General features: G+C 40.1%; 5 protein-coding genes across 10 annotated transcripts in view; 1 reads left to right on the top strand and 4 right to left on the bottom strand.

Moving 5' to 3' along the window:
- Positions 1–4,611, bottom strand: part of col25a1 (collagen type XXV alpha 1 chain) — a 136,857-nt gene extending 132,246 nt beyond the window's left edge. Inside the window, exons 1-2 of the mRNA XM_079371372.1 lie at positions 3,072–4,611; positions 2,844–2,913 (exon numbers count right to left, since the gene is read on the bottom strand). Of these exons, the coding sequence (XP_079227498.1) occupies positions 2,844–2,913; positions 3,072–3,368 (367 nt within the window). The 5' untranslated portion in view covers positions 3,369–4,611. The remainder of the gene's footprint in view (positions 1–2,843; positions 2,914–3,071) is intronic.
- A 2,192-nt stretch (positions 4,612–6,803) lies between these two features.
- Positions 6,804–8,449, top strand: saxo2 (stabilizer of axonemal microtubules 2). Of its 2 annotated transcripts, XM_079371374.1 has the most exons (4): positions 6,804–7,058; positions 7,348–7,514; positions 7,617–7,646; positions 7,755–8,449. In XM_079371374.1, the coding sequence occupies exons 1-4, from the start codon at positions 6,988–6,990 to the stop codon at positions 8,360–8,362; spliced, it is 876 nt and encodes a 291-aa protein (XP_079227500.1). In that variant the 5' UTR covers positions 6,804–6,987; the 3' UTR covers positions 8,363–8,449. The 2 variants fall into 2 exon arrangements, with proteins under 2 accessions (XP_079227500.1, XP_079227499.1); XM_079371373.1 differs by having other exon boundaries at positions 6,809–7,058; positions 7,617–8,449.
- Positions 8,450–9,734: 1,285 nt separating this feature from the next.
- larp7 (La ribonucleoprotein 7, transcriptional regulator) lies at positions 9,735–15,163 on the bottom strand. Of its 2 annotated transcripts, none has more exons than XM_079371366.1 (13): positions 15,073–15,163; positions 14,285–14,496; positions 13,822–13,922; positions 13,621–13,704; positions 13,325–13,489; positions 13,108–13,213; positions 12,693–13,001; positions 12,386–12,539; positions 12,116–12,249; positions 11,309–11,421; positions 10,991–11,150; positions 10,351–10,442; positions 9,735–10,157 (listed from the first exon to the last, which is right to left on the bottom strand). In XM_079371366.1, exons 2-13 carry the CDS (start codon positions 14,487–14,489, stop codon positions 10,080–10,082), a joined length of 1,701 nt encoding a protein of 566 aa, XP_079227492.1. In that variant the 5' UTR covers positions 14,490–14,496; positions 15,073–15,163; the 3' UTR covers positions 9,735–10,079. The 2 variants fall into 2 exon arrangements, with proteins under 2 accessions (XP_079227492.1, XP_079227493.1); XM_079371367.1 differs by lacking the exon at positions 15,073–15,163 and adding an exon at positions 14,973–15,066.
- Positions 15,164–16,250: 1,087 nt separating this feature from the next.
- LOC306841175 (NACHT, LRR and PYD domains-containing protein 3-like) lies at positions 16,251–19,812 on the bottom strand (the record flags this gene model as incomplete). The annotated part of the gene is made up of 6 exons (XM_079370886.1): positions 16,251–16,563; positions 16,652–16,729; positions 17,143–17,226; positions 17,318–17,401; positions 17,621–19,343; positions 19,521–19,812. 6 exons carry the CDS (start codon positions 19,810–19,812, stop codon positions 16,251–16,253), a joined length of 2,574 nt encoding a protein of 857 aa, XP_079227012.1.
- Positions 19,813–23,461: 3,649 nt separating this feature from the next.
- The window catches only part of adamtsl3 (ADAMTS-like 3), a 95,182-nt gene continuing 92,846 nt past the window's right edge, over positions 23,462–25,797 (bottom strand). For 3 of the 4 annotated variants that reach the window (XM_079371363.1, XM_079371362.1, XM_079371365.1), the window contains one exon: positions 23,462–25,321. In XM_079371363.1, coding sequence (XP_079227489.1) covers positions 25,215–25,321 — 107 coding nt within the window. In that variant the 3' untranslated portion in view covers positions 23,462–25,214. The remainder of the gene's footprint in view (positions 25,322–25,797) is intronic. The other variant, XM_079371364.1, reaches the window with a different exon arrangement.

Below are 25,797 nucleotides of genomic sequence, written 5' to 3'. Positions count from 1 at the left end.
ACGTATTTTTGTCCTATCCATTAGATGTAACAATATTACAATAAAAAAAACATCAATCTCATAGAGAAGTTGGTGCCTGAAGTCAGTATGAATCATTCAGCAGAATCATTTATGTTGGAATTTGTGGGCAACAAAGTCTGTGAATATAACGAAAAGACTACAGCAAACATACTAATCGAGCCTGAAACAAAGTTAATGGCATTCATCATCTAAGGACCATAAATGTCTGGACAACATTGTGTGGACTAAACCAGTGGCAGTAAAGAAATTTCATACACGCACACAAAAAAGTTGGATGATAAGTTAAACTCAGAGGGGTTCATTCTCTTGGCAGAATAAATGTCTGTGACAAATTCCATACACACGTTAATGTGTTGATTGTGCAAGAGGAATAGTTACAGGATCAAAAACAAGTTGTGTTCACCATCTGAGGGCCATGACTGTGTGAACTAAAAATGTCCTGGCAATCGATCAAGAAGTTATTGAAACGTTTTAGATGGCATCAAAGTGGAAGAGCTTTCAACCAACATTGTTATTACCATTAGCTTCATGTTCAATCACAGCCCAGGTAAGACAATACTTTCAGAGAATCAGAAGCTAAAATTTAGTGAAACCAGACGGTAAGAATGACAAATTACACGGTAAAAGAAACTTCATCTTCTTCAACCGAGAACTACATCAGCGTGAATAAGTATTTTAAGTTCAGGATGGACTTTCTTTGATAAAGATGCTACGAACCTCCTCTGATTCAGAAGCAACCTATAAAACATCCCCAAGCTATGGACCATTGCTCTGTCTTTGCAACCACTCCATCTTCTTTGACAGCAATAAAGTGAAGACTGTGAAAAGCACATTACGTTCCTCCCTCAAAGAAAAAAAAAAGCCACATCAGAGCCAGGGGCTGTCTCTTAGACAGAAGAGAGGATAAATATTGAGTGAACCCATTCAGCATTCATGGGGTATGAAGATATTTGGCCTGAAAAAGCCTTGAGCCTTCAACAAACTATGGTAGAAGTTGCATGTGTAAAACACTAAAACGACATGAATACAACAATATTACACACAAGGCTGTCTTCAAAGTTTACAGACGATGCATTTGTTTTTTATCCAACCATCTATAAAGAAGCTGTGGAATAAGCGCCGGACAAAAACCTTTGAGGGGGCCAGTCTCTGAGATGAAGCTCGGTGCCGCCTTAGTTTTAGAGTTGTCACGCCTCATTGGATATGAAAAGTTTTCGTTGTTATATTTTTGCCCTTGACAGAAATGTAGTGGGTGAAAAGAAATGGCCAGCATATGATAGAGATTAAGAACAGAGAGAAGAATAATTGTGAGAGTCTCATTATGGTTAATACTTCCACTACTCCTGGCTCTGTAAATTCAGCAGATGAGTCATTCACGATTGATAAACCATATTGTATTAGTCTTTAAGGAATTTCACTTTCACCCTTCCATTTCTTTTTCTCCATTTGATTCTATTTTGTTGGAATGGGGGTCATTTTTTGGTTTCAACCAACTGAGGTCAGAGATCAATAGAGCAGAACCGAACTAGAGGATAAACTATACGCTATTGCAAGACCACTTTCATCCAGCTCTGAACAGACACCCCCAATGTCTGTCCAAACATCCATCCACAAGGCTGCACTGCACAACATTCCCGCTATGTCTCTTTCAAAGAGGTCACCCACAGTTTGTTCACACTTACTGTATCACAGTCCCAGCTTGGGGTGGAATGAGGATGTGATGCACACTGATCCCTCTTCATCAAACTTTAAAAACTCATGAGAACATGTCATTGGCAGTATATTGGTTCAGCACAGACAGCAGTCTGCATGAAAAAAAAAAAGTAATTTTCACACTCCAAGAGTTCTTGGAGTTGCTACAATGAGAGACATGCTTTAATAGGAGAGAGAACAAAAACAAAGGTCTCCTTTCATCGTCATGATTTTCTTTGACCTTGTTGACATTTTTTATGGGACTTGAGACAAAAACGGCTACAAGCAAACTGATGACAAATGTCTGGTGCAAACGATTTCAATTTGTTTGAGCTAACCAAGTGAAAAACAATGACACTTTGTGGCATAATAAATGGAGATTTAAAGCATGGATCTGTTACAAAATCTAAGATGTACAACAAGCAGGAAAGTATAAATGGACTCTAAACTCCAGCTCTACCTAAGCATCTAAACTTTACATTAGAACCAAAATCTGCTGGAGTATTTTAAATAGCAAAATATCTTATTTTACATCTGTCTTGTGGGAGCTTTCAATCTAAAAAGTAACATTTTCTTCCCCAAATAAAACCTTGTACAGCACTTAATGTTGCAGTATGGATACAAATGTAGAATAAAAGTGATTACAGCCAATATTTGTGGTGCATTTCCTCCAACATCCCTCTCTGATGCAGTGACTACAGCCCAACCTTGACTCCATGCCAGAATGATCAGAACGCTGACCCACACAGAAGGAATAAATGTTTCCATCTACTGGTGGGAAAAGTGAATTTCAAGAGGGGTTAGTTTCTACTTAGGACAGGACAAGTGAGCAGGCAACATCACAAGTCAAACAACCTCTCAGCGCCTCTATGTATAGACCCCCTGTTAAATGCCTTTCTTTCTGTTAAGTGTTAAAAACGGTCAGCTGTGTGCATCCATCACACTAGCCCCTCTTTAAAAACGCAATCCAGGCAAGCTGTCATGGGTCATCTGTGTGTCAATTAAAAAAAAAAACGGGGACTTGTTCAGTCAGCTTCCATTCATTCTTTTATAAACTCTGCAAACACAAGCAGGAGGCAGATCCAGAGTCTCACACACCAACAGACAGCAGTAAAAGGAGTTTTCCTTACCTGGGGGGCAGTTGCATTCTGCTGCTGCTTGTCGGGCAGTCCGAATCTTGACAAAATGTTCATAGGAGCGCTGAAACGCAGAAATAAAGGCATTTTCATTCATACGAGTCTTTCAATGAAATCAAGACATTAGAGGGGCTCTTGATGTTCACTGACAGTTTGCAGGTTTATGGGCAACTAAGTAGGACAATAAAACAATAAAATCAAAATGGCACAAACAAATCTTACCTGAGAGAGCAGCTCGCCCACTCTTTGTTCAATGAGTGAATTAAAATCATCCATGGAGTAGCCGGGGGCACGGATGAAGGTGTTCTCGCCATTCCCACTCTCCAAATCCAAAACTCGGTTCTTGATATCAGCTGTGTTAATGCTCAGAAGAACGCAAAAGGCGATGGACGCCACGGAAAATAAAGATGAGAATATGTTAAGCACTGTTGCGCGGTGATATTGTCGCTTCTGAGGCGCCGCTTCTTTCTCCATTTTTTCCACGCACGAAGATGCTCCTCTTGCCTCCGCGATCTCCATTTAACTACAACTACACGCGCCGCTGGGAGCAAACTGCATCTGGCGCGGAGTCGCGAATTTATGGCACACGGAGTGTCTGAGTGTGTGAGAGAGATTCTGCGACGCCGCGTTCACGTACAGTGACTTTGTGGTGACAGCGATAAAAAGGAGAGGAGCTCTACTCCGCTCCAGCCAATTCAAGTCAACCTGTATGACGGCGCGTTGTTTGGGCTCCAGAAAACTTGTTGCATCGAGCCCTGCACAGTAGTCTGCTGCAGAGGAAACGTGCTATTATGCACAATAAAGTAGAAAGAGAGACTGGGGAAATAGAAGGCAGCGCGCGTGCAGTGGAGACAGCTTTACCGCTCGAAGCTTTTCCACAGTGCAGGCGTGCTCTCCCTCATTACGGCAACTACACGCCTCCAATCTGCCTGGACTGATTAACATAATTTATTGACCCGCTCCCTTTGAACTCTTGCAGTCACATACAATTGCCATGATGTGCACATATATAGTATCACTGTCAGATCCCTGGTTTGAAAAAGACAGACTGCTGCGTAAAGACGCATAACAGATGCATTTTGTATGAAAGTAGTGTGGCTTATTGTAAAATAAGGCAAGTAAGCGAACACATGAAAGACAACAAACATAAATGAAATGTCCGTGTGACGTCATTGAAAGGGCATAGTATTGAACTAACGTGTGGGTATGTTTATATTTATTGGGTTTTTTTGTTTGTTTGTTTTGGGGTCATGACGCTGCGTAAAAGCGCACGAACGTCTGGAAAGTTCTTCTTTCAAAGGTAGGGGCGGGTAGAGGGACTTACTGAAACATCTAAATTGTGTGAAAAGAGCTTTTTTTAAGGCTGTTCAATAGACATCAAGTGGAGAAAATGAAGTTACTCAGCACAGCAACGCGTCTCCAACAGAGATGCAGGCGTTAAGCGACCCCACAGTGTGCCCACTCTGTTTGATGCATTGATTTCTCATCTGAAGTTGTCATAATGGAGGTATAAAAACATCGATGTGTGCAATCAGTCTAAACTTCAACTTCAAATCTGCCCTCAATCCACTCATAACACAAGGCTTTGTTTAAACTACCGAATGATAACCTTGTACCGAACTTCAACACACACTTCTGAGATCAATGCAGTTCTGCAGCTGATAATGCACTGGTGCTGAAGGAGGCTCTGTAAATGTATTTTGCAGACTTTTGCTCTTGATTTCAGCTATTCTTAATCCATATTTATGAAGAGCATAATCAACATCTGTCGCTGAACAGTGCTCCCTCATTTCAAAATGCAAGGAAGATTTTTGCGGTGCATGAATAGAGCAGTCAATTTTCATAGAGATGAAGCAGTAATTTTTCATATTCAGTCCGTAATACTTAATGGGAAAGGGCTTCAAATATCCATAAACCTCAGCAGACTCCTGACTTCTAACTCTGAGATTCTTCTCTCCAGCCTCTTTGGTTTTTAATGCATCTTCACTCCAAATCACTCAGAATGAAAGTTAAAGATGGAGAGCTCAGAATCTGAAGATCAGTTATACAGTGGTTAACACTGGGCCATCCATAACCACTTTAAATGCGTTTGAGGCAATGGTGGTTTGAAGACCTTTTTGTGTTGCATTATCTTTGGGCTTAGATTTAAAAAATTAAATAAAAAACTCACAATGCTTTTCATTAAGAGGGCATGATCCTAATGCTCTAGAGCAGGGGTGTCAAACTCCAGTCCTGGAGTTTCCTGGCTTCCTCAGACTGTTAGATGTCTCCCTGCTCCAACGCAGCTGAAACCAATGAGCGACTCGTTATCAGGCTTCTGCAGAGCTTGATGACAACACATTGGTTTAAAGCAGGTGTGTTGGAGCAGGGAGACATCTAAAAGTCTCAGGTATCTGTCCCTCGAGGACTGGAGTTCGACACCCGTGCTCTAGAGATTTGAGGACATCCCGATTTCATAAAAGCTGAAAGCCAGGGTCCAAAGCTTGAGTTTCAACATGAACATGTGGTGACGACCCTGTGGCCATGGCCAGACAAAAGTTTGCAAGAATACAAACATCCATCTGATCAACAAAGTAAACATAAGGTAAATTCAGGTAGCTTATTTACCTTTTTTGGTTTAAGGATGAAGGGAAGTACTAAGAGATCTCAAGTTATTTTAAGTATCTCTAAAAAAAGATGACTGACTTAAGCGCTTCCTTCAAGTAACCAAGTGATGTGTTATGTTTAAATGTGTGCAATGCACTCCACTTCACTGAAATTATTCACTGTAATTATAATATTAAAATAATATTACACTTTACTTTTACTAAACTCTAAATTCTCAGAATTAAACCCATTTCACATGATGATTGGTATAAATCGTGCATATTATAGTGTGGTGTGGCGAAAAGATCATCTCGTTATTCTACTTAATACAACAAAAAGATGAAATCGCAGTACGCTGAAAGTTACTCACTGTCACTGGAGCTTTAAGTCAATGAGACGTCGAGAGAGACAACGGCAGCTTGCAACGCACTGGAAATACGGCACGATTCTTCTATTCCTTCAATATACGAATTAATTCAATTGATTGACGCATCCTGTTCATTTGGAGTCAGCACTGTCCTTTGTTCTTGCAGTTTGTCCTCCACCTACACCGTTTACGGTTCCTTTCTCCTTATATCACTGTATAGGCCGTGTGTACATTAAAGAACAACCAGGACTGCAAATTAAATAACAAGTGTACAGCCCTGGTTGTGAAGTAATAATATCCTACATGCTCTCACTCTGGTTGTGTTATAATCTGACAAAGGACAAAACAAATCCACTTTTTAATTTAAAAAAATGTATTAAAATCTACTGCCTTTGCAGCACTGATTTTTTTTAAATGTGCAAAAAAAAGACAGACCTAGCCTGATCGTTTTTTAAAAAAAAAAAAAAGCTTTGGACGCCATCTAGTGGACAAACACAGCATGGCACACAGTGGACACAACCGTCCCTATTTATCATTAGTGCGTAGCAAAATCCCAATGACTACATCCGTTTTCACTCTGTTTTTGTGTGTGAGTGCGCGTGTGTATGTGGGGCTTTAAATCCCCCCCCCCATCCTCTCTCTCTCTCTCTCTCTCTCTCTCTCTCTCTCTCTCTCTCTCTCTCTCTCTCTCTCTCTCTCTCTCTCTCTCTCTCTCTCTCTCTCTCTTTGGACATGAGTACAAAGTGACAGATGGACTCCTGGGACTGAGTCACGTTGCAGAATGCACGACTCAGCTGTACTTCGCATATATGTGGAAATGAAATACACAGTGAAAGCGAGATAGAAATATGAAACATAACCAGACGTTTCTTCCCCCTCCAGAAGTCGCTCCTCCACTTTGTGAAATTGTCACAAAAGGAATTCTCGTTTATCGCCGGGATAAAAAAAAAGAAAGCGCATCATCACAAGCAGCGTCCTCGCCTTGACAACCGGCCCGCATCACTGAGTAATCCACTGATGTTTATTTTTAGAAACTCTCTGCCGATGTGTTCTACTCTCGTTCAACACACACCCTGTTCGTCCTCCGGTCAATAATTCATACACGGTAGGCCTGCCTCGAACAGTCAGAGAGCAGGTTGCCATCATCTTGAGGGCTGAGGACGCCGGACGAGAGCAGGACGAGCGATGAAGCCCAAAACTTCAACAGAGCAAGGAGGAGCACTTCTTGTGGAGCACCAACAAGAAGTATCTATGAGGTGAGGTCATGTGTTGATCGTGATGTATTTATATGATGGACGGATTTTATTGAAGAAAACGTGAAATGCCAGTTTCTATTTTTCAAATGTTACATATTTTCAGTGGAATAATGGGACTTTGGTTGAAGGATGGTTTATGCATCTGTCAAAATATGTGATCAGCTTAAGCCTGAAAGGGTTTAGCCTGTGCTGTCTTTTGTGTCATGTTTTTTTGTTTTTTTCCCAAAAAAAAGATAAATAGTTTTAAATAGTTAAAATGCAACTCTCTCTTCATAACTTTGTGTTTCAGAGGTTTCTGTCACTTCCACCGAATGTCAACAAACCCATCAAAGCCCCCACAACCATCGCTGCCACCAAAGGTCAAACAGAGAACTGCCTGCACTCCATGTATGTCTTTATGCTCTGAAGTGGATGCAAAACCATCTGGAGAAGATAACTACAAGTCTGTGTACCAAAGTAAGCACTTTGCTCATCACAAGTATCATGCATTTTAGATCTAAAACAACAAACATAGCGTCCATCATGTTTCCAAATCATTTTCACTGCTCTTGCTTTCAGAGGATTTCAGAGTGTGGAAAATCAACAAACGTAAGCCCTTTAAGCTCAGTGATAGCCTGAAAGTCAACCAAGGGCTATCCGTCCCAAGCGCTAGCCCCCCAGGATTTTCCTCTCAGAAGGTCTCGGTTTGTTTTGCCGCCGACTCCAAGCCAGATCCAGAGAGGAAAAGGCCACCGCCAATGGAATGCATGACCAGCTACAGGCATGATTTCATCCGCCATGCAGTACAGCCTAACATTCAGAGAGGGAAACCTGCAAATCAAACCAATAAAGACATGCCGGACGACAAAGGATATCAGTGTCGACGCAAGAAACAAGCAGACTCAATTGTTAACAACTTTGAGAAAAGCAATGACCCACTCGAGACAATGACCACCATGAGGGAAGACTTCAAAGCTTGGAACGTAGAAAGAAACCAAATCTTTTCCAAAAAAAAGCGGAATGAGCAGCAGAAACCTTCCATCTTTCAGTGGTCATATAAGCCAGAACAGATCACAACAACCAAGCAAAAGCCTCAATCTAAACCGTGCGAGACTGGAGTGTGTAACTCCAACTGTCCCGTCAACAAGGAAACACACTATCATGCCAACTATGAATGCAACTCCAAAGGGACTGAAGAATCCATAACATTCTGTCACACCTCCGTGACCCGAGGAATAACTTTGGCCGATGCTGACATTTGTGAGAAGCCTCCTGAGGCCCACAAAGTAACCAGCTGCATGGGTTCGAGAAAAACTTTTCCTTGAGCTCGGGCGGATTCAAAGATGGTGCTGCCACTTTTACCTCAGGTAGTTTCTGCCTTTCACGAGAATAAAAGCCATAAATGATGCTAAGATTATGTAAGAGCGTCTATTTTTATACTCAGAGCATGTCACGGATTATGTAATCTACTAATTGAAGGCAGGTTCCTTTTCAGCACGTTGGTCTTTGGAATACGTTACACGGCTAAATGTGGACTCTTACATCTTTAATAGTGCAATACATTCAAAAATGGGGTGTGGGGACATTTTGCAGAAACACTCCAGAATTCCGATTGTGATTTAGCATTTGACATGATTGTGCCCTCTATCTCAACTCAATAACAACAATACTGTAACAGTTGTGACAGAGTTAAGGTTGTAAAAAAAAGAAACAAAACAAAAAACATGATACTTAAACACTACTTGTTTAAAACGAAACACTCATTTTTGTTATTTAATAAAGGTTTAATTTGGGGCTTTTAATGCTTTTATTGGAAAGAAAGGACAGAGACAGAGACAGGGGTACGAATGCAGGAAAGGAGCCACAGGTCAGATTCTAACCTGGGTGACAGTCTCTGTACATGGACACAAGAATGAAACCAGGGAACCCACGTCCTGTTGACACTGTATGTTTGATACTGTGACCTGTCCTTTTGATTGCCTCTCAATGGACAAAGAAATACTTTCAAACAGACTGAATTACTGTGTGGTAGTAGCGAAGAACAAGGAGGCATGATTGGTTCATTAAATTGGTACCTCTTAGCAGACATTGGTGGATGTTTTTACAGGCTTATAACTGTTACAGATAATGGATTTTCTTTGTTCCTTTTTCAGAGCAAACGTTTGTAATGTCTTCCAGGACCTAAAGACAATTTCAACCACAATCGTAAAAACTGTTTGTCATTACGAAATATATGAACGTATCGCAATAACTAAGAAGAACTATTTGATGTAAAGAGGCGATGATTTCTCACTCAGCATTCACATTTACTGAAACATTTGATGTCATCTACAAACTATCAGCTACCCATTGAGTAATCAGTGCTAAACCAGAGGTGAATAAAGTCTGCTTTTTGGGAATTATTTTGGGTTTTAAGCACAGGTTTAGCTTCTCATAAAGAACAGACAGGCATTTAAATTTCAAAGAGTTGGAGCTAATAATATGCACTTTCAAATGTCTTGGTCTTTTCTTGCACTGACTTTCCTTATTGCAGTATTAAACAATGTCACTCTCCATCACATTTTCTTCTTTCATCACTCAGGCCTGCTTCGAGATTTATAATTCTGGCATCATGAAACGTGGGACGAAGAAGGTGGAGGTTTGACTTGTTCCTCCTTCTTCTCATAGATGCACAATAAAAGAAAAGCAAAAGCTGCGTAAGAAATAACAAATGATGTATTTTATTAAAAATCAAAAAGGCAATCATCTTCAAAAGAAAATGCCCTGACTGGGACTGGGAGATCTTTCAAATAATCCTATTTACAACCTATACAAACTCTCCTTTTCATAAATTGTCAATATGCAAAGTAGCCTTCCATACGACCTTGGAGGCTCCAGTGCAAAAAATAAAACAAAAAACAAAACAAAAAACTAGGGGACATTTTAACTAGTTCATGTGTTCAAGATACAATTCAGTCCTTATTGAGCTTTAAACAAATTAACACAACCTGTCCCCTTCAAATCATGTCATGTGACGTCTGTGTGCTCTCGGTTCAGCAGAGGTCAGTCGTCTTGGAAACGGATGTGCTTATGAGCCTCTTTGGCTCGAGCAGTGATGATCTTTTCTGCTTTGGAAATGAGCTGCAGCGAGACAAGAGAAACAGAAATCGGATGTGAAAGCAAATAAACAAAGGGCTTCGGATATTAGTCCATGCCCTTATATGGGCGTGTTCAGGATGAGCTGCAGACAGTGTTAAAAGCGAAATTACAATCCTGAATGTGTGGGCACGAGATGTGTTTTGCTCCATTTTTAAAACGACACCGCTGATCTCACCTTCTCTGTGCCTCGCTTCTTTTCCCTCGGACGGTTCAGCTTGCCTTGGCGGTCCACGAGGATCTTCTGCCAGTACCTTTGCTCGTGATCACCTGTGAATATAATATAAGTTCAATATAAGTTGTCTGTGTAACGCTCTATTCCGATTGGCTGAAGGCTGTCACATGGGTGTCTTTAAACTTTTTAAATATATGGACAACTGGGGAAGTAGTTTCAGTTAAGCAGCCTCTTTACTGCTCCATATTAACGCGCTGCAGAGTTACCATAGCAACATAACACTAACCCGAGCCTATGTCTTTTCTGGTCTTTAAAACTCTACTGACAAACTCAGACTATAAAAATAATTACCTCGTCCATTAACTCCTGATAATGGACACCTCGTTGGGCATTATCCCTTCATTACGTTATAGCTTCACACAAAATCTAATCAACACTTCTACAGCTCTGTTAGTGGTGGAATTCTAATGATGGAAACTTTTGAAAAGCCCTGAATGTGAGACAAGCCGATGGCCGCTGTCACAATCAATTATTGCTGGAATCATTAATAATGGAAAAAGCACGGCGCCAGCTCAGTCATCCACATCTTCTCCTCAACAGGAGAGCAACCAGAGAGGCTCCTCTCAGCAGCATTTCTTCATACCTGAGAGGATCTCCAGCTTCCAGCAGTGCTCCTTCTGTAGCTCTGCTCGTGCGTCGCTAACGGCTTTAGCTTCCTCTGGGCTACGGAAGCGAATGTGACCCTCAGCGTCCCCTTCCAGGATGTCCACGTACGCCACCGGGGAGATCTTGCTCAGAGCGTCCTGCACAAAGTAATCCACAAAGAAGCAGAAATTACACTGGGAGTTCATGATCTGTGTGCTAATAAACAAGTGATTTATCTGAGGAGGATGAAATGTGATCAACTTTACAGTGACGGTAGAACAGATAGATGGATGTGTTGCTTATAGATATACTGTACTTTGATGATCTTCCTCTGTGGTAGCGGCTTGCTGTCTGTGATCTTAATGATGACCCCGCTGGTAAACTGAGGGCCGTGGTTGTTGGCTCGTTCGCTTTTGATACATTTCTGATCTAGAAGGAAACATCAATGAGTTAAGAGTTTAGCCCAACAAAACAAACAAGAGCAATAATACTCTGACCAACAGCATCTTCAGCTCCTGATGTCAAATATTACCAGATGCTCACCCTCACGAAAGTCAAAATCATGTTGTACCTTTATCTAGAATGGTGGCGGCGTGCTTTATATATCGGCTCATTGAATTGAAAAAAAAATGGAAAATTCACCTCCATTCATAGGATGCTGCAAGCTGTGCTGGGAAACGTGCTCAGTGACGACGTTGACCATCTTTTCTCCGTCATGAGGTCATCACGGTGCGTTTAAAAGCAAACGGTGGTTTGAGTGATTCGGTGACTGAGGCGGCGCGCTTTGTTCACCAGTTTATGAGACAGCGTGATGTAATCATTAAAACGAGTGTGTAGGAATATACGCATTTTTGCTGAGTCATGACGGCTCAGGTTTCACTTTTCATATTGTGTTATGAGTGACCGAGGAAACTCCCACTTCTCCTCACACTGGACTACACAGCTGATTCACCTCTGACCTGACTGCCAGTTGAGAGATTAAAGGATACAAGAATTTGCAAGAAACTGTGAATGCCTGATTATCCAAAAAAATCTACAGAGAGTGAACGCGTTCTTAACACCACTGGTGTTTATTATTCCATTATGTTCTGAAATCACTTCGATCACATGATCTCAAACTCACCGTTTCCACCAGGAGGATTGTTGTCCGTCTCCACGTGTCTCTTGTGATAGATCTTGGTCATGCACCTCTTTAGGGACGTCATGCTGCGCTTCTGCAAGATCAGATACTCGTCTTTCAGCAGGAGCCAGTCCTTCCTTCACACCAAAGAGGAAGACAATCGTGTTACAAAAATGCCATTTTGAATTTTTTTTTTGTTTACCTCATCACTATGATGACAGCTTTAAAGAAAAAAAAGAAAAAAGAAAAAAAAAAAGGGGATGTCGATCGTACTTTGATAGAACTCGCAGTGGGATGACTTCCTCCTCGATCTTCAGTTTCTCCTTGTGTTTCTTATTTCTCTTCCTCTTCGCTTTCACCGTGGCGTCGTCTCGGTTTTCTTTCCCTTCCTCAACACGCCCCTCTGCTTGGCTTTGAGCAGGCGGTTCTAAAGAAAACAATGGGGACGACACAGTTTGCACAACATGCTACTTTGTGGTCATCACATTAGCTTTGTTTTTAGAGCAGAGAGGTGGAAGAACGTTAATTTGACTGGAATGAAGCAAAGGTTATAAAAAAAAAAAACTAAAAAAAAACTTACTACTCTTTGTAGCATCCTTTTCTTTCTGCACACCTTCACTTTCACTTGTTCTCCTCATCTTTGACGGGATTTCACTTTCAGTTCCCTCTGCTGCCGTCGACCGTCGCCTTTTTTTATCCGACAGCTTCCCTGGTGTCTTATGAGAGGTGGCGGCCTCTGGGTCGAAATCACCAGCGGCTGAGTGCTTCCTCTTTTGCTCTGAGGGTTCTGCTTCCATCAGCTGCTCTTTGGATTCTTCAATTGAAGTCTGTAAGCTGGCGCCATCTTTCTTTTTCTTCTTCTTCTTCTTTTTCTTCTCCTCTTCTTCACCTAAAGGATCGTCGAGGAGCGCAAGTTGTTGAACAAATAGTACTGATGTCATCAAATGGTCCAGGGAAGCAAAGATGTAAGACAAATGAATGACTATTTATTGTACCTGGAGGTGGATTGTCATCCGGCGGCAGAGGTAGAGGCTTTCTGTTCTTTGTTTTAGGGAAAATCCCGGGTTTCCTGGGAGCATCTTCAGGGGGGTTGTTCAACATCTGTTACAAACAGATATGTTGAGAGCTTCCTTCATCCCAAAAGCAACAACCTGACACCACTTTTGTGAGATATTTCAGACAAAATTTAAATGTGAAAATGTAAGTCGTCACCTCTATGGCTTTCTGTGCTTGTTCTTCATTCTCAAACTCCACAAACGCATAGCCCTTCGGGTCACCTGAGGTCTTGTATCTTGGGATGCTAACATAAACCACATTCCCACATTTTGTGAAAACCTTCTCAACCCAGCTGTGATCCACATCCTTGGGCAAAAGTTCCTTCAAAAATAAAATAAATATTGTTTTGTGATCATACATCATTCTTCATTTCTCAAATTGAGTAAAAAAAGTGTCTTCCTAAACTTCCAGAAATCAAATCAGTATTTAACATGTAGAAAACGTTGTCTTACCACATAGACTGTACGGCTGTCAACGTCGTTTGGCACGTCTCCGATAGGAAGCTGCCGCCTAACTTTAGTCCCTTCTAGGTTAACCTGAAAAGAAAAAAAGAACCCTGCTTTGTTGATTGCATTCATCGAAAAGTAGCTTTGGAAAAAGATTGATTTTTTTAAAAAAAATTTTTAAAGGCGACAAGATTCGTTTCACGCTACCTCGACAACAGATGAATTTTTCAGCGCTCTCGCGATCAGCTTTGTGTCTGTCGTCAGCGTCTTCATCCGATTGAAGCTCGCCAACACAGATATATCAACATCTTAAAGACAAAAACATTAAACAGGACATATGATGAAAAATCTACTTTTTTTTAACATTCATTTAAAATTTTTGTGACATCACAAGATGGGTTCTGGTATGAAAATACCCTCCCTTCCCCTGGTATCTCAACCCATGGACTCCACCTCCAGCCTACAGCAAAACTTTTGTGCAGGTTCATCATTTTTATTGTCTTTACAGAGGAGTGATGTCTCCTGGGAAAACTCAGGGGCATTAAATTTAAAGAGACACACACCAAACGGAGCGTTCTGAGAGAGCAGGTTTCTACAGGTTCACAAAACTCCTATGGTGGTTGATTCATGATATATTGTGACCAAAGCACAGCACAGATTTCAGTCTTACATCCATCCTCTGACTCGTCTAGGAGTTTCTTCAGGAAGCGGTCCTTGTGAAGGTTGACATCTCCGAACCAGAACTCCACTTGCTTCTTCACATCGCCCAGGAGATGTTTGACACGGCTCCTTTTCTTTTTCTCGAGCTCTTTGTTCTTACCGCGGGGTTCTTCGGTGCCAGCCTCACCAGCAGCACCTCTCTCTGCGTCGATCATCCTGCGACTTAGGACACAAAATGTACAATTAGACCAAAAAGTAACGTTGCTTTTTCAATCAATTGTACTGAATATTATTTATACAACACATGTGCTGTGGAAAAGATACAAACACACAAACTAAATTAAAACAACCAGCATATGAAAGAACCTTTTTTTAAGGTTCCCGTCTCTGATCTAATTTGACTTTTCAGCTTCATCGTTTTGCTTTTATCCCACAATGCAGGATCCTCAATTTAAAGTGAACACACCCCTTCGGTAAAATTAAAACAACGATAAAGCAGTTAATCAACATCACTAGTATCACATTTAGCAACTTCTAACCAGAGTAAGTTATCAGCCCCTGTTTGGATCAACGATTATTAAATTACATTGATCAAACAGCTGGTAAAGCTCATCTATATACATTCGCGGGTAAATAAACATTTAAAAAAAGACTACAGTCGTTCCACTTCATTATAAAAAGAAACCCTCACCACCCACCAGGGATTGAAGTAACATTAAAACTCTCCAAGTTAGAGATGGAGAAACGATTAGGTTTGACGAGCGTCATGCACAAAGATGAAATAAAGCATTAGCTTACCGGCTAACTTCATACGAACGGCGCACATACGACAGTTTAGACGTCTCAGGATATCATCGTCATATCAGAATCAGCCAATCAGAGCACAGCAGTTTTCTACAACTTCCGGTAAGTTTAGAGAAATAAAACATAATATTCAATGAATGAATAAGATACGCAAAAAAATAAAATAGAAAACACGTCAGTATTACAAGGCATCTCTAAAAATATATTTTTAAATAGATTAGTGGTAACAGCAGGCCAACGCTATTAAAATGTATTTAACATGGTAACCAATATGTGGTTTATGATGTGTTCACTAGCATGTAGACTCGACCTGGCAGGCGCCTTTTTGTCCCTACTTAAAATATTTTCTTTTTTGTTTTTTTCCTTTAATATTTACTGTGCACCGCAGATAGCGTCGTGGCCGGTTAGCTCAGTTGGTTAGAGCGTGGTGCTAATAACGCCAAGGTCGCGGGTTCGATCCCCGTACGGGCCAACAAGTTCTTTTGAACGTTCTTTAGTTAATCAATTGTGCCCTTAATGAAGTTCGTTTTCACACTTCCATAGATTCTCATGGTACACATTCAGAAAGGTTCTTTAGACAGAGAGACATACATCAGACAGTGTGGTTGGGGGGGGAGGGGTCATACACATAGCCTACATTAAATTTAGGGTACATAGGATAGGATAGGATATAACTTTATTGATCCCCAATGGGGAAATTCGGGCGTTACAGCAGCAGCAGCAGTGCAGAATCAAAAACAAAAAGTCAAAAATTGATAAAATAATAACATAAACATAAATACAATCCAGGTAGTAGGTCGTCATATATACAGAGGACTATAGTGTGGTGGACTCAGCAGGACAATGAAAAAGATAGTAATAATACTGTGCAGTAAATGGCATGTTAAAGTGACCAATGAAGAATTTAAAGTGACATTTGCGATCAGAACATGGGAGACATATAGTTGTATACAGTCATCTGTGAGGTGACGCTTTGTTGATTATTGAATCATTTCAATGACACAGGCACTTGCATCATATAGGCCTAGTTTATATAAATCTTTAGTGATGCACTGTAGTAATACCCATTTATTCTCCACAAAACGTTTGTTGCAAACAAAACATTTAACATCAAACATGAACTGCGTTTATAGCTTATGACTTGAGGTAAGTGAAAAATTGTCTTTCAGTTTTTACAAAATGTTGTCAAACTTTTTGAGTTTCTTGCACATGTCTTCCTCGGTACAGTTCTCTATCCTGCCAGTGATGAGCTGTGCTAGTTGCTCATAAAAGGTTGTCACCCACTTTGCTTTCAAGCAGTGGGCTGAAACATTGCACACTTTGTGGAGTACCATGACTAACTTTTCATTACTGCTGACCTCACACCTCTTCAACACCCACTGCCCCCATGCTTCCCACATATCATCATCGGTGAAATCCAGAGTTACACTTTCTCTAGTGCTTAAGGATTCTGGGTCGGTTTCAGTCACATCATTCCATATCACCCTGTATGAAAAGAGAGTCAAAAATAGCTTCAGAAAAATGCAACTTTGGAAAGAAGGATTCAAATGAATTGGTGAAAAAACCCACTCACACAACTCTTTCCAGAGGATATGGAGTCAGGTCATTGAGTGACATCAGTCCTCTGTAGGTCAGTCGATTTCCCTCCATCCTGTGAAAGCAAATACCGGCAGTGCCAATGTTGTAAATATTGTACATGTCAATATATCTGCAAACCATATCATGTAAAACCATTCACCATTTGTTTCCCCTTTTTTAAAATTTTAAATAGAAGATGGCCTGGCAATAAGACTTATTAGTTTTTTATCTATTCAGATTAGATTTAGCTTACCATGTTGTGCCTATAGTTACTTCTTTGATTTAACACTTCTATTTTCCAAGAACAATAAGACCTCTATTCAAAGTGTTAAAAAAATATAAATAAGAATATAAAAAAAAAGATTCAAACACCGGTGCCATCAGCAGTAAAGGGGGGTAAGAAGACTTCTGTTTGGAATTATTTTCATCCCCCAACAATACATTGTGCTCCCCAATGACACAGTTTAGCCTCACACACTTTCTTACCATAACTGTTCAAGCTTTTTTTTCACACGTATGGCATCTGATAGAGCAAGTAGTTCATCATCCCCAATGTTCGTCCATCCAAGTCTGAAATGGGAACACGAAGTGGGAAACAGTCTCTGTGATACTTTGCGAGCTTTTAATCTCTTGAAGCATGAATAGTTTATCGACATCTTACCCGAGTTGGGTTATACTATCTGACACTTGCAACACATCAGCAATCACTTGTGCTGCTTCCATATCAAGGTTGTTTTCTCCCAGCCTTAAAAATGAAGCATTGAGATGAGTGCACAATTATGTCTTCTACAGAATGATGGTTTTTAACTCTTTATATATTGATCTTTTAAAGCCAACAATATTTGGTTTGACCCATGACCACTGGTACAGTACATGGAACAACATTTAAACATTTAAAATTAAGAAAACTCCTATAAATACATAATCAGATTTGCTGTTAAATCAACATTTATCTGAAACTCACCACAGACACCGACATCTAATCAGCAGGGGCTGAATATCTCTGAGTGATTCACAGTTTACTCCAGTCCCGGTCAGATCCAGCTCTGATATTTCTCCCTTTGTAAGGTTTAGGAAGTACTTGATAGTGTTGTAGTCCATTTGGGAGAGTGTTTGATCACAAACATTAATTCGCAGTGTCTTTGGTTGTACAGCTAGGGCCAGAGAAGGGTCCTGCTGCTCAAACATGCAGTGCAAATGGTTGAGGATATGGGCCCCGTTTTCACAGAGCGTTGTAACTTCTCTGATGATCCTCTGACGATAGGAATCCATTTTTTCTTTCTGACAACACAGCCCCACCCACCTCGACAGAAGGTTAGCATTGCGCTCAGAGAGGATTCCAGAAAGGAAGCGGTTGAATAGGTCCAAATGTCCATAGTTGGATCCTTCCCCAGGAGTTGTAGTATTCTGAATTGCATCAGGTAAAGGCTGATCAGTGACGGCACAGTAAACTGCTGCGAAGAACTCTTGGACAGTCAGGTGGGCAAATGAGTAAACCTCTTCAGTACAGCCTGGCTCTTGGACCACTGTCTTCTCAAGGAAGGTACTTACAAGGCTGCAACCCTTTACTTCTGCCACATCTTTGTCGCTGCCGTAGAAAAGAGTTTGATGCTCCATCAACTTTTGGAAGGCAAGTCGTCCCAGCTTTAACACAGTGTCAGATAGCTGCTGATTGGGTTCTGCTTGATGCTCCTGAAAAAAGGTTTCAGCCCTTGCTTGAGTGTGAGAGCAAAGCAGTGCCACTAGATACTGTATGTAAATGTCTGTCATGGTCTTGGGGCTTTGTCCACTGAGATCTTTGCTTTCTTTGAGGATGCAGCACACAATGTTACAAAACGCAGGTATATAACACAATGTCAGCATGAGATCATTCGCTGATGCTAAAGTGAACATGCGGTCAGCAAGAGTTTTGTCTTGGAAGTACCTTAAAAAGAAATCTTGGACTTCGACCAACGAGAAGCCAGAAATTAGCGTGAAACGGTCAATGCATCCAACAGGGATGTGGTTGATAGCAGCAGGTCGACTCGTGAGTAAGACGGAAGCATTGGGCAACAGTTCGCCAAGCATCAGACTTCCAAAGACGTCCACAACTTCTGCATTTTCATCTGGCTCAGACACAAATACATCTACATCGCAGCTCCTGTAGTGCCTGAATTCATCAAAGCCGTCCAATATGATGAGCAGTTTCTTGTCATTTGCTAATATATGATCCAATTCTTTAGCTAGGTGCCTGTTTTTACGCAAGACCATCTCCCGGAAGCTTGTGGGTTTGTTGATCAGATTTAGGTCTCTGAAGGTCATGTGGATGATGAAGTCAAATGTAAGACAGTTCTTGTTTGCCCCAAAATCAAACAGCATCTTTTGCACAAGGATGGTTTTCCCAATACCAGCCACCCCTGTCACCAGTACTTTCTTGACTGGACGATTTCCATTCGGATTTAGGAACAGTTCCCCTGGTGTGATTTTTCTATGAACTGCTGACTTCTGCTGCAAAGCTAATCGCTTTTGCCCAAATGTCAGAACCTCATGTCTTTTTATGTCCAACTCCTGGTGTCCATCGACCAACAAGAGGTTGACATAATGTTCAGAAAAAAGGATTTTCTCTCCATGTCGAGTGTTGTAAAAGAGCATGCTCTCACTCCGGCGTCTAAGAACATCTTTATGCTTTTGTTTGACTTTGTCGTATTCTGCAAAAGTAGATACGTTTAAGTATTTTGCCAGACAATCTTGGAATTAAATTATCTGATATTATTCAAAATAACATTTACTGTTTAAGAACAATGCAGTTTTATTACAGCTGTCAAACTCTTCAGAAATACCTTTCAGTATGTGCTAATGACATCACTGTGGTTTTATTTGCATACCTACTGACTGAGGTTGATCTGGGTTGCCTTCTTTGGAGTATTTGCTGCTAATTGAGAGGAAAATCTTAGCCGCTTCCTCGCCTTTACACTCCAGGATGTCCAACACCTTTCTTACTCTTGCCCGGGGCCCCAACTGACACAAGACCTCCTCACGGTCATCACGAGTGAAATACTCCAGACTTACCAAGACTTCCAGCAGTGAGTCAATCAGTCCTTCTAGCTCATCCACGAGGGAAACTCGCAGAACCCTGATTGCTGTCAAAGAAGAATTAAAACTATCCTTTTCCCCCATAACTGATCCGAAGTAATCCTCATCACATCATAAATGCAGTTATGATCTGCTTTACTGAATCATAGCCATTAGATTCATGTTGTAAATAACTTTCCACTGATGAGTGGGGAAATCCTGCAGGTGTCTGTTCCTCTTCAAAGACTCAGATACTGAGTGAGAAGTGAATGTTGTCGAAATAAAAGTAGAAACAGGAAGTGCGCTCTTTCTGATTCGTGGCTGGTTCCACCCATTACAGTAGAACTTGTTATACTTGTTCATTGAGAGCACAATTACTGAAGACAAATTCCTTGTGTGTTTAAAAACATGTGGCCAATAAATCTGATTGTGATTCTGCTTCATACACAGAATACAAAGTAGATGTCATGCGTACAGGTTTCTAGGTGTGGCAAATTTGTAACCCCTGTCCCATAGGCTTTTAAGATTCAATCAGAAGCAATACACTTAAAGAAATATAGAAAAGTGATAGACATGATAAAATCCATAGAAGTAAGAGACTAAATATGAACAAACAGTCAAATGAAGATTAGAGGAAAGAGTTAATGACTCAGACCTTTACTTGTGTCTTAAAAACCTTAAGCTCTGTCAGTGTTTTCACATTTCAGATGGTGATGTGTTCCAGAGGTGTGTTTCTCTAATAAGAAGGAGGCTGACCAAATGTAGCTCTGTGTTTTGTTGCTCTGCAGTTTCTCCCCAGATGGAGACCTTGTTCTGATTGGTTTCTAAATACCAGCTGACAGATCATTTCTGGAGTGTGGTTGTTTACACATTTAAATCTCAGTACATGCGTTTCTTCAGAATGAGGCAATGGTACTATCTGACTGACCAGATAGCCAGCCAGTTAGGAGAACAACAACAGCAACAATAATAATAATATATAACACCCTCTGCTTTTTATTAAAAACAATAAGAATCAGAAAGACAAACTGATTTCAAAAGGAATGTATTTGGTTTTATTTCATGACAAACCAGGCATGAGCAGAGAGCAACACATCTAGTCACCAGCAGAGGGTCCCCATTGCATGCACATTAAATACCATTACAAATCTGTAGGGAAAGGAATACTTAAAACCCAACCTTGTTATTATTTACAAAACTGTGCACAAGAACAAACAGGAAAATAAATAGCTTAAAGAACATAACAAATATCAACATATAACTTGACAACATAGATATGATGTTTTTTTCTCCTTTATAAATGCCAAGTAGTTTCCTACTAAGGCATTGTTGTTTTACACATGATGATAGAGAATTGTGGACATAATTTCAAAGTGCAAACCCTGTTTACAGTCCTGTAAGAACTGTACATTTCAAATGTTCTTCCCAAAAGCAACAAAAGTATCATTACCATAAAACATGGGTCATATTTACATCTTCTGAGTTATACAACACCTGCACTGAAATCTAACCGAGGAAGAAGCTTTACAAAAGAGCTGTCAAAATGTACGTTTTTTTCCCTCTCAAATATAATATGGTGGACAAAATAAAGTGAGTTAATGAATTCATTTAGAAACTGTTATGCTCAACACACTTTTACATGTGCTGTAATGTTACAAAGTGGTTAAAGGACTTGCACAAAAAAAAACAAAATATACAAACAATTAAATGATACAAAATGAAGCAGAACACCACAAGCCATGTTTTTAACAGCGACTTGGATGAGTTGAGTGCAAAACAACAGTCCCCCCCCATATGCGACTTTCGTTAATGATATTCCTCCATAGTGCAACCCATGCAAGATACATCTTTGTCTCACTTCTTCACCCCAAACTGCACTCTCAATAACTACTTGTCTTTTTTCTTACTTTCCTTCTTTTTCAATCCGTGCTATCAACATTAGCGGAATGACCAAAATGACAGCAAAGATCAATTTAAAAAAAAAAAAAGCTTGTTATAAATGTTTGACATTTGTCCAATGCGGTCATCTTGGATGTACTGTATGTCATTAGCAAAAGCTCATTTAACACTTTTAAAAAATGAAACATTTATCAACGCTGTTTCTTAGACCACTGCAATAACAGCAAACACACATGTATTCAGTGGTTATCAAAATGTTGGAGTCTACCCAGAATCCCTGGGTACAAAATCAATCAAGGAAATATATATTTATGACATGTTAATGTTTGTTTATGCTGAACTGCATGTCGCACACTGTTTTGGACATAAGGTGACGGTGCTACAGTAGAACATTGTGATGGAGAACCGCTGTTCCAATGTTTCAGGACAACCCTAAAAATACAACAGATACTCTTGTTTTTGATAAACGTGCTCCTCTTTACAAGAAAGAAATCCAATAGTCACCAGAAGTGTCCAATACCTGCAGAGAAAATGTATGTTGATACTTTTACATAATTCAGGAAAAGCTGTAGGTAGAACTTCAGATTTAAAAAAAGAAGTAAAGCTCAAGCATTCTTTTATAGCTACGTCAATCCTCTCAAAACTTTCAAATTCAACCCCATGGATACCACACGGATGGCATCTTTAAGGAGAGTTGACAACGCACACTCAAAGTGTAACTACACAAAATGTTTCTCTCCAATAAGGATCCCCCATCCAAGCCGGAACAATGGGCACAGTTGTGGGTGTAGGACGGGGTGTAGAAGTCTCTGTATCCTTTCTGAGCATCTTCCCCGGCCCTGTTCAGGTTGTCATTGGCCCTCGTTGAATATATCCCTGCCCTCAGGTGTTGCTGCAGGAGTGACAGCAGCGGTTCTTAAACTGAGGCAGCGGACAAAGCTCGAGCTGTCTAACCTTCTCAGTTATGCAGTTATGATCTGCTTTACTGAATCATAGCCATTAGATTCATGTTGTAAATAACTTTCCACTGATGAGTGGGGAAATCCTGCAGGTGTCTGTTCCTCTTCAAAGACTCAGATACTGAGTGAGAAGTGAATGTTGTCGAAATAAAAGTAGAAACAGGAAGTGCGCTCTTTCTGATTCGTGGCTGGTTCCACCCATTACAGTAGAACTTGTTATACTTGTTCATTGAGAGCACAATTACTGAAGACAAATTCCTTGTGTGTTTAAAAACATGTGGCCAATAAATCTGATTGTGATTCTGCTTCATACACAGAATACAAAGTAGATGTCATGCGTACAGGTTTCTAGGTGTGGCAAATTTGTAACCCCTGTCCCATAGGCTTTTAAGATTCAATCAGAAGCAATACACTTAAAGAAATATAGAAAAGTGATAGACATGATAAAATCCATAGAAGTAAGAGACTAAATATGAACAAACAGTCAAATGAAGATTAGAGGAAAGAGTTAATGACTCAGACCTTTACTTGTGTCTTAAAAACCTTAAGCTCTGTCAGTGTTTTCACATTTCAGATGGTGATGTGTTCCAGAGGTGTGTTTCTCTAATAAGAAGGAGGCTGACCAAATGTAGCTCTGTGTTTTGTTGCTCTGCAGTTTCTCCCCAGATGGAGACCTTGTTCTGATTGGTTTCTAAATACCAGCTGACAGATCATTTCTGGAGTGTGGTTGTTTACACATTTAAATCTCAGTACATGCGTTTCTTCAGAATGAGGCAATGGTACTATCTGACTGACCAGATAGCCAGCCAGTTAGGAGAACAACAACAGCAACAATAATAATAATATATAACACCCTCTGCTTTTTATTAAAAACAATAAGAATCAGAAAGACAAACTGATTTCAAAAGGAATGTATTTGGTTTTATTTCATGACAAACCAGGCATGAGCAGAGAGCAACACATCTAGTCACCAGCAGAGGGTCCCCATTGCATGCACATTAAATACCATTACAAATCTGTAGGGAAAGGAATACTTAAAACCCAACCTTGTTATTATTTACAAAACTGTGCACAAGAACAAACAGGAAAATAAATAGCTTAAAGAACATAACAAATATCAACATATAACTTGACAACATAGATATGATGTTTTTTTCTCCTTTATAAATGCCAAGTAGTTTCCTACTAAGGCATTGTTGTTTTACACATGATGATAGAGAATTGTGGACATAATTTCAAAGTGCAAACCCTGTTTACAGTCCTGTAAGAACTGTACATTTCAAATGTTCTTCCCAAAAGCAACAAAAGTATCATTACCATAAAACATGGGTCATATTTACATCTTCTGAGTTATACAACACCTGCACTGAAATCTAACCGAGGAAGAAGCTTTACAAAAGAGCTGTCAAAATGTACGTTTTTTTCCCTCTCAAATATAATATGGTGGACAAAATAAAGTGAGTTAATGAATTCATTTAGAAACTGTTATGCTCAACACACTTTTACATGTGCTGTAATGTTACAAAGTGGTTAAAGGACTTGCACAAAAAAAAACAAAATATACAAACAATTAAATGATACAAAATGAAGCAGAACACCACAAGCCATGTTTTTAACAGCGACTTGGATGAGTTGAGTGCAAAACAACAGTCCCCCCCCATATGCGACTTTCTTTAATGATACTCCTCCATAGTGCAACCCATGCAAGATACATCTTTGTCTCACTTCTTCACCCCAAACTGCACTCTCAATAACTACTTGTCTTTTTTCTTACTTTCCTTCTTTTTCAATCCGTGCTATCAACATTAGCGGAATGACCAAAATGACAGCAAAGATCAATTTAAAAAAAAAAAAAGCTTGTTATAAATGTTTGACATTTGTCCAATGCGGTCATCTTGGATGTACTGTATGTCATTAGCAAAAGCTCATTTAACACTTTTAAAAAATGAAACATTTATCAACGCTGTTTCTTAGACCACTGCAATAACAGCAAACACACATGTATTCAGTGGTTATCAAAATGTTGGAGTCTACCCAGAATCCCTGGGTACAAAATCAATCAAGGAAATATATATTTATGACATGTTAATGTTTGTTTATGCTGAACTGCATGTCGCACACTGTTTTGGACATAAGGTGACGGTGCTACAGTAGAACATTGTGATGGAGAACCGCTGTTCCAATGTTTCAGGACAACCCTAAAAATACAACAGATACTACTTGTTTTTGATAAACGTGCTCCTCTTTACAAGAAAGAAATCCAATAGTCACCAGAAGTGTCCAATACCTGCAGAGAAAATGTATGTTGATACTTTTACATAATTCAGGAAAAGCTGTAGGTAGAACTTCAGATTTAAAAAAAGAAGTAAAGCTCAAGCATTCTTTTATAGCTACGTCAATCCTCTCAAAACTTTCAAATTCAACCCCATGGATACCACACGGATGGCATCTTTAAGGAGAGTTGACAACGCACACTCAAAGTGTAACTACACAAAATGTTTCTCTCCAATAAGGATCCCCCATCCAAGCCGGAACAATGGGCACAGTTGTGGGTGTAGGACGGGGTGTAGAAGTCTCTGTATCCTTTCTGAGCATCTTCCCCGGCCCTGTTCAGGTTGTCATTGGCCCTCGTTGAATATATCCCTGCCCTCAGGTGTTGCTGCAGGAGTGACAGCAGCGGTTCTTAAACTGAGGCAGCGGACAAAGCTCGAGCTGTCTAACCTTCTCGCAGTACCTTGTGCTGTCCCGACACTCTCCTGTTGGAATAGGACGAGGTTACAGTTTATCACAAGTACTTACTCAGGTATAATCCAGCTGTTTTTTTGGAAAGGGAATACCTGTTAACTTAAAAATGTTTTCAGTAATTTCATGTTTGCTTTTTTAAGCCCATCTCAAAATAAGAGGATCAATACTGCACGTCTGATGTTGAGAGGTTTAATCCAACTTGTCTGTAGATGTTTAAACATATCAGGGGCATTCTTGGGTAATACCTGATGCAACAAAGAACTTTTTTTATTGCTTTTATGATTACAACTGTATTCCCCTTTTTTTCTTAGTTTTTGGTTTCATACTGAAATTAGAAATGTTAAAATCTCATCACATTGAAAACAAGATGAGCTAGACCCATAAAGGGAAGGCCATTTACCATCGTCAAGTTTTTAATCAAACTGTTCTGGCTATACCATTTATATTTAAAGTTACAATTTAAAGTTTATTAATGAAAGATCTGTAA

This window comes from Symphodus melops (assembly GCF_947650265.1).
Source record: "Symphodus melops genome assembly, chromosome: 20".
NCBI lineage: Eukaryota > Metazoa > Chordata > Actinopteri > Labriformes > Labridae > Symphodus > Symphodus melops.
The sequence above is the reverse complement of the archived record's forward strand: the minus strand, read 5'-3'. Positions and strand labels throughout refer to the sequence as shown.

Bases quoted from the DNA above. Each gene is read 5' to 3' on its own strand.
- saxo2 (XM_079371373.1), top strand. From the start codon at position 6,988: ATGAAGCCCAAAACTTCAACAGAGCAAGGAGGAGCACTTCTTGTGGAG. The intron at 7,059-7,347 runs GTGAGGTCATGT...TTTGTGTTTCAG, and splicing joins CAACAAGAAGTATCTATGAG to AGGTTTCTGTCACTTCCACC. The intron at 7,515-7,616 runs GTAAGCACTTTG...TCTTGCTTTCAG, and splicing joins CTACAAGTCTGTGTACCAAA to AGGATTTCAGAGTGTGGAAA.
- larp7 (XM_079371366.1), bottom strand. From the start codon at position 14,489: ATGATCGACGCAGAGAGAGGTGCTGCTGGTGAGGCTGGCACCGAAGAA. The intron at 13,002-13,107 runs GTACAATAAATA...ACGATCCTTTAG, and splicing joins GGATGACAATCCACCTCCAG to GTGAAGAAGAGGAGAAGAAA. The intron at 10,158-10,350 runs GTGAGATCAGCG...GTCTCGCTGCAG, and splicing joins AGAAGCGAGGCACAGAGAAG to CTCATTTCCAAAGCAGAAAA.